At 41.3% G+C, this 13,584-nt stretch overlaps 1 protein-coding gene across 3 annotated transcripts in view; it reads left to right on the forward strand.

The window, feature by feature from the left end:
- Positions 1-13,584, forward strand: part of CenG1A (Centaurin gamma 1A) — a 124,799-nt gene that overhangs the window by 81,978 nt on the left and 29,237 nt on the right. For 2 of the 3 annotated variants that reach the window (XM_072300152.1, XM_072300153.1), the window contains exon 2: positions 202-434. In XM_072300152.1, the coding sequence (XP_072156253.1) occupies positions 202-434 (233 nt within the window). Of the gene's footprint in view, positions 1-201; positions 435-3,115; positions 4,083-13,584 lie in introns of those variants that run through there. The other variant, XM_072300155.1, reaches the window with a different exon arrangement.

Raw genomic sequence — 13,584 nt, forward strand, 5'->3', positions numbered from 1 at the left:
AATAATTTTACCGAGATTTCTCGGTAAAATTACCATTTCCATAAATGGTAATTTTACCCAAAAAAAACTGGGATCAAATAGAACCTGAATCTTGGCAAGTTTACCCCTTTCTTAGTAAATACACCGAGATTTTTTTTTTCAGTGGGCTTCCTGAATTAATATCAGTGGGATAATGGACGATTTGTTTTTTGTGCGTTGCAGATTCGTTCGTGAACAGTCAAGAATGGACCCTGTCCCGCGGTGTGCCGGATCTGCGTTTAGGGATCGTCGGATCGCTGGCGTCCGGGAAGTCGGCGCTGGTTCATAGGTACCTGACCGGCTCCTATCTCCAGGAGGAATCGCCAGAGGGCGGCAGGTTCAAGAAGGAGATCCTCGTCGACGGACAGAGTCACCTCCTCCTCATCAGGGATGAAGGCGGACCGCCAGAATTACAGGTGAGTTCTAATATTGCTCCTACACCTGTCCTCGGTCCTTGGAGCCGCACAGTGGATCGATTCAATTAGGGAGGTCGAACATGAAATTTTTGACAAAAACTGACCAATTTTTTTGTTTATTTCGTCACATTTAAACTACAAGGCGTGCCTCTAAAAGAAAATTTCACAAGAAAACCAATGGAACCACTTTTAGAACCCCAAAGTTCTGTACAAACGGAGTTATAAGCGTTTAAAGTTTCCGAACTTTGTCCGACCTCTGCCATTAACTCGATCCACTGTGAGCCGTTCATAAAATACACAACGCTCCATGGAGTCGAAAAGAGCGTTACGCCATATGAGGGTTGAGAACAAGCGCATGAATGTACTTTGACAAATTGAGAATAATAATTCAAGTAAAACTAGTCTTACTGGCTATTCGGTGAGAAATTCGCTCCCGAACTCCAATTTTTAAGCATCAAAAAGTCATTTTGAAATTTCTATTCGCCATAAGGATCCATGTAATTTCGAAACTTCAAACACGTATTTCTGGAAATGGCAAAATCTGAGCCTATGCGCCTTGTCCTCCAAACCGCTTATATTGTTTTTACCACGTTAATCCCCTAAAATTGTGGCACTACCCCAATTTTTGGATGATACGGTATTTTAAAGTAATTTTAGCAGTGCTGCATCTCAAGTTGGAGTCGGAACATTTGGGTTAGCAACCTAATTTATTGGGTACTACCACAATTAATGGGAAATTTCAAATTTGGAATCTAACTCCTTCCTCTTTTTTCCGTGTAAGTTAATCCCCCCCCCCCCCCCCCCCGGGACTTTTTAAGAAAACCTTGTGTTTCCAAGAGAACTGAATGAAAATGAGAGCAAACCGAGTTTTCCTCGATTTTATCCGTGGATATTAGGAAAAGTCAGGAAAATATCAGAGAATGAAAGAAATCAAAAGTTCCAGACATCGTGCACATTAGGAAAAATAACACCAAGACTACCCGGATAGTATTTATTACCCCTTAAAACCTTCTTTTAATGAGCTTCTTATGACCAATTTCACCTGGAGACGCAACACTAGCCTGCAATTTTTTTGTGTCAGGATAGTCGTGCTTAAAATGAATTTGGGCTTCATACAGTCATGGATGCTCTCTTAAAAACTCTCTGGTTCCCAAAAAAGTCGACCTTAAAGACCGAACGCTGACTTGTAAAGTCTGAGGGAAAACTTCCGACGAAAATCAAGTTAATTTCGCGCTCCCTCGCACTTCATCTTTCTCTTTAAGTGACATGATTTATGGTTGTAACTTTAATTGCGGGGTTCTTGATGGAAATAATGTTGTACCTCTGCGATTCGGCTCCTCTCCGTGCAAACGTTGAATTTTCAGTTAAAGCACTGAGACTAAATTAATCACTGTTTTCAAAGACGCGAAGACAATTTGAATGACCGGTAAGTGTTTATTACCGTGTGCGTACGTGACGTGAAAGCGCTCAGACAGCAAACAATTAGGTTTTGTGACGAAGAATATCTCTAGAGTCTATTATTTTTTGGTTAGAATTGTTGTGAAATTATTCAAGCCTACTAGTTTTTTGTGTTTTTCCACACAACAATGAAGACGGAATTCATTAGAATGGACACAGCACTGAATTCATTTTGATCAAGAAACACCAGACGTATACCTATTTTGTACTTCCAAAGTTCCAAATGACTTTTCAGAGTGAAAATGTAGAACGCCCTCGCGATTAAAGACCCCAATCAAAATATATTTTTGAATGCATGTCTTTTCAACACAGTTTTTTTAACAAACAAAAAACGTTTTATCATTTACCTGCAGCTATTAAAATTCGCAGGGCTCCCTTCGTTACGATGGATATCGAATACAAGAATCGTTTTTCGAAATGAATGTAATTTATGGTGGCAGTTTTCAATAAAGAAGTTAACATATATAAAAATATGGAACCTTACATGAGATTTCATCAGCAACTTTGAACTTCATCTTACAATGATGACTTCTTCTCACTGACTCTTCATTCTCGGACTTTTTTTGTTAATTAATAAATTCCCCTGGAAAATCGGACGGTTATTTGAACTTTACCAGCATTGGCAGATCCAGCAAGTTGGCAGTATTGTTTTCTCTTTATTTAAACCCGTGGAAATAAATCGATTCGCGGAGGAGGCAGGTACTCCGTTAAGAATCGATCATTCAACACAGGGTTAAAGGAAGAAAAACAATGTCACCAATTTGCTGGATGGCCACTGTTTAACAAAATGTTACGCAGGGTAATTTATCTCCCTCTTGCACAATTTTTTCCTTCATCTTTTTTTAATAACATCCATTTTCTCTCTCATCAATTTTTTTTTTCATTTTTTAGGGTATGCTTATCTCCTCTTGCACAATTTTTCCTTCATTTTTTTTCATTAACATTTTCTCTCTCATCTATTTTTTTTTTTTTTTTTTTTTATTTTTTTTTTATTTTTATTATTTTATTTTTAGGGGAGGCAAGGAGAGATAGCGATCCCTCGCCACATGAGAGGTTGAAAAACCCGCCGCTCCACCTCCCTATTTTGACCGTAACTTTTGTCCGCTGAACACCGGACGCATGAAAATCCCGGAGGGAAAATTGTGCGCCCACGAGGACGCACGAGAGGACAGGCGGAAGAGATGAGCCTTAGCTTGAATTTTCGGTGACGGTTACTATTGATCTAGATGGCGGCGCGAAGGCGGTGGTGCGGTGGCGCGCCATGCTCATCGCTCGCCCGCTCGAAATCCGGAATTTGTTTACTTGATTCAGGTGTGCGCCGCTTTTTCCCGGTTCCGGTTCTCCGTCGCCCGCACGCGGTTTCCCATGCCTCTTCCCGGCTCCGTTTCCGCCGTGTCGTTCGCGTTGCGTGTGAATCGATAGCTTCATTCGATATTCGATGGTTCAGGGTGCCTACTCATCCGAAAAATCCGGAAATAGGGGTGAATTTTTGAGGGCGGTCCGGAATTACCGAAAAAGTACGGAAATTCCGCAAGAAAGTCCGGAATTTTTCGGTACATACCGCGCGTAAAATGCGGAAAGTCCGGAAATGCCACTGAATTTTTCGGACATACCACACGTGTTTTTTAAGACAGCCTAGAAAGTATGCAATCCCTCGGCTAGTTGATTCTTCGTGCAGTATTTTGTCGCCCCTCTGACGTAAGGGCGTATCTCGATTTGAATAAGAGTCCTGTTTCACATATAAATCCATGCTTTCTGGGGCTCATGCGGAAATCGAGGTACGCCCTTATACCAAAAGAGCGACGATTTGTCCGCTGGATCGCGATTGTGCAGTGAGTGAATCTTCAGGCACACCAATGAGCTTCGTATTTCGTGAATACGTCATTTTTTCCTCGATTCGCGCGTGAATTCCGAAATTTTGCGAATTTTGTCCCATAAAGATTCTGACAAAATAATGCATTTTTCTGGCGAGGAGTTCCTAAATTTTTTGGGAAAGTACCAAAAAAGTACTGTGAAAGTGGTGATTTCTTTTTTTTTAATTTTGCCAGCCAGTTTGAGTAGACACCCTGATTTGATGGGTCCTCACTGAACGAATGGACTGTTTTGATAACGATCGATTTGCTGCGCTTTTTAAGGGTCACGCAATTCGATGGGGATATATCGATTGACGATGTTACTGAATCAGCTCAGGTAAGCGAACTGAAGGGATGTTTTCTCTGCTCCATTGTCGCCGTCTTATTCGTCAGTGCCTCTCTAAAGCCGTCTTGCAATCGTCAAAATGTCTCAATTTTTTTAACGTGCTTGCCATTTTTCGTCTTGATTTGCGAAGCCTGGGAAAAGGCTGGATCATTTTTTTCAAGGACAGCGGAACGTTTGAAGGTTTGCAGACTGAGAAATCTCTGATTTCCCCAGGTACCTAGTCATTAAAACTGTTGCTGGTTCAGAGTGGTCCTGAAAATTTCCTAGCTCCGAAGAAACCGAACCCTCATTGATGGACCGTGTATAGCTGAGAGGAACCAAGCCATAGCAGCTTTTGCCAAATTTAACGGGGCAATTTAATTTTTTACAAGAGAATATTTGTGCGGATTCCTTTGAAAATTCTAAAGAGTTTGCTTTGTACTATACAGACAATTCATTGAAATTTGTACAAAAACTCCGCACAAACTTTTCATGTAAAAAATCAAATTGCCCGATTAAATTTGGCGATAGCTGATTTTGTTTGGTTCCCATCTGCTTACGCGGTCCAATCGGCGGAACTGCCAAAATGTGTTTGAAAACAAAATATGAGCATGATTCAGTAGTAAGGAGAGGTCATCTTCAGGAGAATGTGCATTCTTTTCATTTACTTTTTTATTTATATTAATTTTTGGTAAAAGACACTATTCGAAATACTTGCAAATCTGGCAGTTGAGCTGCTGAAATTGTACAAAGCAATTTTTGAAGGGCTTTAGCGGCGAGGACGCGCTTGCGAGAGAGCTCAGCTGCTCGGCCTTAATCACTTTCTGTTCAGATCTCCCTTAATCTCTTCTTTGCACAGTTGAGACGTTCAGCTGCCGGCAGTGCTCAATTCAAGTGATGATCCCGTCCATCGCTGTAGAATTTCAACTTCTGATAATGGCGGTACTTATTCAGTAGGAACCAGCCTACTCACTTCGAAAATGAGTTCGGAAGTGAAAAGAAATTTTCTGTGGCACCTTTCTCCATTTTAAACGAATTGGAGCCCATGAATGGGTTTTTTGTTTATTTTTTGTTATAATTTTTTAAGGAAGAATCTACAATGAATTAATGAGTCCCCCCCCCCCCCCCCTCTAAAAAAATTTAGTCTTTCTATGCGCCGACTGCAGTTCTAAATAGTTGAGGCAAGAATCCTCCACGTATTGTAGTCTAGCATCAAAGAGTTGTGTAACAAAGCTGTCAAAAACGCCTCGAGGCATTTACACCATCAGCAATACTTTAAAGTTAGGGTAACTCGTGTATAATAAAAATCAACTGGAACGGAAGAAAGAGCTATTATCAAGTCCTCTCATACAAAAAATGTATGAAAATCCTCAGCGTTGTGACAGGAGACACCGGGGACAGGATCGATCAACCTGAAGATAAGCTGTCGGCTAAGTGTCAAAAGGAGGTCACAAAAACGTGCATATAGTCGAAGTAAAGGTGTTTTTTGTTGTTTTTTACTATCCCGGGAGCCATAGCAGTATTTTTTTTACCAAGCAAGCAGTGACACTTTATCAACCGCTGATTACAATGATGATCGATTCTCGATGAGCGGTGCAAGTTTATCCACGCGAGTTTGCCTAACTATATATTGTCCGCGAGACAGGTTGCTCAATACGCCCTTAATCAGTCATCATTAGGGTAGGCGCGCACAACCGACAGTAATTTTTATACCATCAACAACGGGCTGACTATTGAAATCGATAGACAAAGGAGGTATATAAAGAGATGATGGAGCGATCCTATCGGTGGAAGCGGGAGGTTGCAATAGACAAAGGAGCTAAGTATTAGACTAACTAACAACCTCACGGGAGACCCTATTATTAGTCCTTTTTTTACCTCCTTAGCCTATAGCAACCACCCGTTTCAACCGATAGCTGTGTCGTCATCTCCTTTGTCAATTACTTTGTATTTAAATTGCAATAATCAGCTCGCTGTAGCGGTGTGGAATCAATTTGGCTGTTTAGCCAGTGCGCATATGAAACTCCGAGATACGTCCTTCTTAATGCATTGTCTCAACTAATGGTTGCTTCGACTTAAGGTTGCACTCAGGCCTATCAGGTTACCTTAACTTACGTAAACGAAAGTATGGAGTGCTATCCGCGGGACCGCGTCAATTTGTCGACGACGTGACGCGTGACACGTCAGGTGGGCGAACGTGGTTTTAGACGTGGACGTTAGAAAAACAAGATTTTGACATGCTTCCGATTGAGTTTTCGATTAAGTTTGACCTAGTGGGTGAAAACTCTATAAACTATTTTTCGCTCGTTCGTAACTTATTCAAATGAAAACTCTCTTTCCGACCTTCCATCCTATAAGTTCGGAAAATCAAAATATTTTCCATACTCGTCATTGTCCCCTGTGTAATGAGTCACAACACGTATCGTCCGCTGTTAATTCAAAGTGAGATTCCTATTGATATAGCAAAAATCGCACCTCGCGTTTTGCCCTTCATTTTACTCTGAAATATTATTTGTCGAAAAATTCTAAATTCAAATGTAGCTTCATGAGATGTGGCGAACGAGAGGAAAATGTATAGCGAGGAAGGCGGAGAGCTCTCCTCACGAGAGAGACCAGAGAAAACTCAGAGGAAACTCCCTGCCCCCTTCCCTCGAGTCGGAATCAATAAAAGATTCGCGTCTTATTTTAATGCTTGTACATTTGTTCATAAAATTTCCGCGGGATCTTCGGCGACAGTTTTCCCCGGCTCTTTTTTATTTATGTTCGCCCCATGCCCGCTCCGCCTTCCGCTTATTACCCCTCCCATCCCCCGCCCCCGCCCCCTCGAACCGCTCTCAATATCATTTGTCAGGAAATTATATATGGTTCGAGAGAGGCCTCGCGTTTGCCGAGGCCTTTTTTCGGAGACGGAAACAAAGACGGCTCGTATTGCAGTAATGCCGTGATATAATTTTCCGTCTCTTGCAGGTATGTGATGAAAGCCTGCCTCCTCCCCGCCCCCGGCCCTTTCACCGTCCCCCGGGAAACCCCTTCGTTCATGCCGGGAGGCGAGAAGAAAAGAGGAAAAGAAACAGTAATTTATTTCAAACGGATGGAGTTCTGTGGGTTGTTAACCAAACGGAATGTCTCTGAAATGATGGAGGACCGTTTTCGGATGAATCTTAAGTTGGTTTAGAGCACGAGCGTTTTCATGCTCTTCTAAAAATAAGTGCACGATACATTTAATCCAGATTAGCTAGGCCCGGATATTTTTTCGTGGAATTTTCTAGGGAAATTGTTATTTTTTTATTTTTTTTTTTTGGACGCGTTGGAAACCGGGAAGTTCGAGCAGGGTGGCAAAATTTCATGAAAAACAAATTCTTGAAATTTCACCTGACATTTTTCTTGAAATTTCAGAAGATGAAAAATATTGAAAAATGAAGATTCCTTTTCATTATGTTTCGCAAAATGTATAAATTATGATTTCCCTTCTATTTTTGTGTGATTGAGTGCGGGTTAACCCCTGAAAAATATGAAATATTTCACATGCCTCGTGAACTTTCATTAAATATTTCACTGAAATTTTCAATCTTTCGTTTCTATGTTATGTTTTATTTCACTCAGAGCTCGAGTGTAAATTCGTTGCTCTGAGCAAGCACGTCAAAAGTAAACCAGGCTCAACGAAGCACGTTGAAATTTTGACTGACGTCACGTTACGTCACGTTTTTGTTTTGGCTGGAATCTTTCGGAATATCGAGTCGCTAATCCCGCTTTTCGGAATTTTTCTCCTATTCAACCGTAGAGTGCAATATGAATATTTATAAGTCCACTTGATTTTCCGTGTGTAAAAATAAATAGCCATAGATTGTTTGCAGAACGTCCCTTATCATATCTAACACGAACGAGAATGACGCAACGCTTCGGTTATCTAGGTGGGAAGACAGGTGAACCACACTTTCAAAGTTGTTATGTTTGTGCGCTCAATTTAAAATTCTTCTCTCCTCTCATTGGAACTCCTCTGGCCTTGATATACCCTCAGAGGAACTTCGCCCAACGCCAACGCTTTCATAGAGTTCGTAGCCTTTATCATCAGAAAATTGCTAAGCCGAGGGAGCTTTTGAATTAGAGTCATGAGGAATCCTTTTCACGAGAGTGAGTCAAAGGTCAAAAGACGGGAGGGAAGAAAGCGGGAAAGTTAGATTAGAAGATTCGGTCTTCTGTACACTCTCCTAGAAAATTGAAGCCGAGAATCTTCTGGCGCTTTTCCTTGCCTACCCGTGTAGCAATTCATCTCCTCCGTCTAAATCCAATGTTCGCTCGCCCACTTTCTTTTTCTTTTTCTTATATTTTCTCTGGTGTCGTTCACCTTTCATGATTTCTACCAGTTTTTAAAGGATGACGCGTTTCAATATTCAGTCACCAGTGACATTAGATTCTGTGATGCAGTTGGATGTAGAATACCCGAGATAGAATTCATCTTTGAGCCCATGAGGATTTTCAAATTTTCTTCACCTCCATTGATTCTATTTCAGTGACTGGTACATTAGTTTGCAGAAATCATCACTGGGCGAGCGCGACAGCGCCTTCATTTGACAAGATAGGCAAAAGCGAGTACCTACGAACAGCTATAGTGGTATTCTCACAACGCGTCAAGATTGTCATCATGCCTTCAACTTAATGCGCAGTAAAATGATACCACTATACTTGGTCGTGAGAATACGCTTTTGCCTACCCTGTCATATCAAGGCGAACTGAAATAAAATATTTTTGAAACCCCACACTTACTCACCGATCATCACGATGAGGTTTTGTGTACAATTTATTGAGTCCCTTTTGATTGAGTACAATTCGAGGTGCAATTTCTTCGATTGATATTGGCAGTCTCTTATAATATAGAGGCTGTGGCCGTCATTAGGCACAGATTTAACAGAGAACAGTCGGACTACACTTTGCAATTACGAACTACAATTTTTGGCTCAGTTTAGAAACAAAAAACGTACCTTTACCATCCATATGCGCATAAGTGTTTTACGAATGAGCCAGAAATCGTAGGTCCTGATTGCAAAGTGTAGTTCAGTTGTACATCCCTTACTACCTCTGGTTCCGGGTAGTGGTCATTTTTAATGTAACAGAAAAGTCATTTTCCCGAAGTAATTTTCAAAGTTCTAAAATGTATAGACGGACCTTGCACCTAAAAACTGATGCTTTTTGAAATATTCTCTGCAGGAGGCGGTTTTTTCTCTTTCTTCTTTTTTTCTCTCTAAATCGGACATTGAACTTAGCCACCGTGGATCAAGATCTCGTGAAATCACACATTTTTCCAGTCTTTTTAAACGTTTTATTTAAGCTTAGAACGTTCTCAAATAATTTGATATCATTTCCGGAGTATACGTGCCAATATAGTTCTAAGATCACAGACTATAAACGAAATTTCGTCCGCGTCGGCGAGCATCACCAGAGCACGACGAATCGCCGCGCCGCACAGTGGATCGAGTCAATAGGAGAGGTCGGACAAAATTTGGGAACTTTAAACGCTTTTAACTCCGTTTATACAAGATTTTGAAGTTCTAATAGTGGTTCCATTGGTTGTCTTGTGAAATTTTCTTTAAGAGGCTCCTCTTAAAGTTTAAAATATGACGAAATAAACATAAAAATTTGTCAGTTTTAGTAAAAAATTTAATGTCCGACCTCTCTAATTGACACGATCCACTGTGCGCCGCGCCGCCCGAATGGCGCGTGTTTGATTGGCCAACCCTCCGCCCGTAATCAGAAGGTAATTATAACACGCGTTTAATCACCAACTTGCATCCAGGGATGAAATTGCTGTTGATTGCGGTTTATCACGCTGTTTGAGTCCGCAACCCTTCGCCTTCGCGTCTCCTCCCACATTATCATAGCAACTGGACGCGGCGGAGCATTGCCAAATGGACCCAGTTTAAGAGAAATTGACCAAGTCCAAGATGATGAGTTAAGGGTAGTTTTAAGCGTATATAGCTGCACATTTTCTCCTGTCAAAAATTCAAAGTCGAAGGCAAATATTTTGAATGTATGAACATAGCCGTCGAACATAATCTATGGCATTGACGCTTATACTGCCGTGCTAGGGTAAAACGCCGTATGCACATTCGAGAGTTGCCAAATTTCCTCCCATAAAATGTTTATTTTTGAAGAAAACTATAAATATTTTTCCTTGATATTTTCAGGAACTTTAGGAGAAATTGCGAATAAAATTATATGAAAAAATTAGGAGGAAAATATTCATAAGTTTACCAGGAAATTCGTGTGTTATCAAATGAAATTTGGCAACGCCTCAAGGTTCATACGGCGTTCTTCCTTAGCACGATAGTATAGAGGAATGAAATACTTCTAACCTCTTTCTCATTGACGTGACTCGGTTTTTACCTGTTAAAATCGCTCCAAATCATAGGTTTCCAACCCATGATCTGAGGGCTCATGGTTATGTGGCGTTGTAGTAGGAAAAAAATGACAGCACGCAAGTCATCGCGCATGAAACTGCATGTGTTCTACAAACTGGGGTCCGTTCTGGAGTTTTTTATTTAATTTTTTCCCCATATTTCTTTACTTTTTTTGGTGTTTCTATTACCATGGATTCCATGGATATGTACCTTCACCAACTAACTGCTCTCTATACCCTGAATGGGATTTTTCCCCTCTCTCAGCAATCTAGTCATGCCGTGGTGTGATAAAATATGATCAAGCGGTTTAGGAACGCTGATGCGAGGATGTAGACAAAGACTAAGGTCATATCAATGATCGTTCAAACTTGAGGTTAAATACTTACCCTTGCTGAATATCTCCCCTCGTGCGCGTATAACGATACAATTTTCGTTTTAGCCTTCTTTTAATCGTAATCGCAGTGTTCTTAGATTTTGATTTTAATTTAAAAGAAGAAAAACCGTTCATTTTTACTTTAGTTTCCGATTCAGAACGGTCAGATAAGAAAGGTATACAAGGGCGTAGAAGCGGTCCCCCTTTAATGGGTCATTTTCCATTCGGAACCAAAATTCATGATCAGCTCCCCCTGAAAGATATATTTTTTTCTGAGGGGAGGGGGGTTTCTCTCCAAGAAATACGACTTTTTCATCACTATAACGCTGTCGAACGAAATTTCCGGAAAATTTGACAAGGCCTCCCCATTTTCCCCGTTCATCCGGTCGCGTGGTCGGGAGGTTTCCGCACCCCTGGAAAAACATTAAATCTCGGTGACATGCACCGAAATTTGCGCAGTGTGGCACCAACGAGAAAGCCCTAGGATGAAGCTTAATAGGTTTTATAATTCATTTACCTTCGGCTGCGCAGTTGAACTCGCGTCTGTTTCCTCAAGCACCGGACGGAATCGTACCTTCCAATCGCCCCTCCCCCCCTCCCCAAGACGCAATCTCTGTCTCCTGTCGCCGGGCGCTTTCCATCCCCCCCACCCCTCTCTCTACACCCCGCTCTCATAAATCGAGCTTTTCACGGTAGAATCAACCGGCGACGTCTGCCCTTATTCAAATTACCCGCGAATTTTCCCAAGCTCTCATGATCAAAGTTACTAGTTTAACGAGTCGGTTCGCGAGATTTTCCTTTTTTTCCTACATCCGTATGATGTAGAGGACTGAAAAGAAAAACGGCGACATGTGCAGTTACTTGCACGCTAATTAAAAGGTTGTTTGAATCGTGAATAAATCGTGGCGTGAGCGTACAAGGCAGCGTTTAATTCACAGACAGGCCGTCTGTGACCTGTTCTGCCGTGCTAAGGAAAAACGCCGTATGTGCCTTCAGGCGTTGCCAAATTTCCTTTAATAAATCACGAATTTCCAGGAAGATTTTTGAATATTTGTCATCGAATTTCTCAGATAATTTTGTTTGTAATTTGATCTAAAACTTCTGAAAATTTCAAGGAAAAATATTCAACATTTTCCTCAAAAATAAACATTTTATCGAAGGAAATTTGGCAACTCTCAAAGGTTCATACGGCGTTTTTCCTTAGCACGGCAGTGTTGGCTTCCAGCTTTTCCAACCCTTCAGTGGCGTGGATCGGAATCGTGTTAAAGTTGCCTTGTGTAGTCATTCCAGTGGCGTGGCGTGCTTTGCGATACATCGATTGATCTGCCATTGAAACCTACGGAAAAGGATCGATAGACAGGGTGATCGCAACGAACACCCTAATAATCGATTCTTTACCATATCTCCAAATGAGGAAATATCGATATTCGATCTTTCACGCCTCGCCACTGAGTCGTTCCGTCGTTTAATCGCGACCCATAACTGTTTGAATAGCCTCAGTAAGCCTCGCTTATTCCGTTAAATCTTGCTTTAACACCTTTTTTTTTTACTACGCCCTCATTCCAGTAGTCAAGAGACGTTTTAGACAGTCGGAGTCCTCTCATCTCAATTAAAATTTGACGGTTTTTTGTTCCAAACGAATGTCTATGAGAACCTCACATATTGATTGCTACTGCTTGAAAAGCAGGAAACCATCATGTCGATGACTAAAGTGTGTTCAGGAGGAAGGAACCAACTGACAGCAGCAATTGCCAAATTTAATTAGGCAATTTAACTATGCGGTTGTGCGGAATTTAGTGAGAATTTTAGTGAATTTTCTGCATAGCACGAAGAAAATTCCCCAAAATTTTCAAAGGAATCCGCTCGAACTTTCTCTTCTAAAAAATTAAATTGCCCTGTTTTTGGCGATAGCTGGTGCGGCTTGGTTCGTGTCTGCTGAACGCAGTCCAAATTGTTCCTTGTCAAAAATTTAAAGTCGAGAAATCATTTGAAACGTGAAGGCAGTCGTTAAACTTTGTTTTTTACATTCAGTCCAATGAAGAAAAACAATTTCAAACCTCTTATTCTTGGTTGAAACTTGATGCGACATAGTACGTTTCTGTCATAAATGACCCGTTTGCGAATATTAGAAACTTGGCGCCGCACTGTAATGGTCCTCCCCGATAATTCCCTCGATAAAAAGCTAAAGTGCACCGAGAACAAATTTTATTGCTTTCGAGGCGCCGGCGGGGGAGGAGCTGAAGGGTTGGGTGTAACACGATCCTCTCATGCAAGGGTTACGGGTTCATTACATTGTATGCGCTTTGCAAGACGCTTGACCCCTTAAAAATGAAAGACGCCATGGATCCGTAGACTGAGCTTTAATTTTCCGGGGCTACTAATTATCCCGCAATGCGATTTACCGCGATGACGCAAGCCAAGAGCGATTTTTTTGGAGGGGGGGGGGGGGGTTACAAGTTATAAAGGAGGTCCAAACCTCTTGGACTGTACCCTGCCCCCTCAGCATGAAGAAAATCTATGGCTTATAAACGATAGTGGTTCATAGGAAGACCACTAATAGTAGTGAGGCAACATATAATAATAGTATACCTTAGTTATATGTGTATATATACCATGGTACGAGCTACCACAGTATGGTTTACAGACCGATAATCATTAGTTCATTTACAACTATTAATGGTGTTCCATACGAACCACTAATTGGTTTAGAAACCATAGCTTTTTCTCAGTGAGGTCTACCCTGTTA

This window comes from Bemisia tabaci, chromosome 4, assembly GCF_918797505.1.
Source record: "Bemisia tabaci chromosome 4, PGI_BMITA_v3".
In the NCBI taxonomy this organism is placed as follows: Eukaryota; Metazoa; Arthropoda; class Insecta; order Hemiptera; family Aleyrodidae; genus Bemisia; species Bemisia tabaci.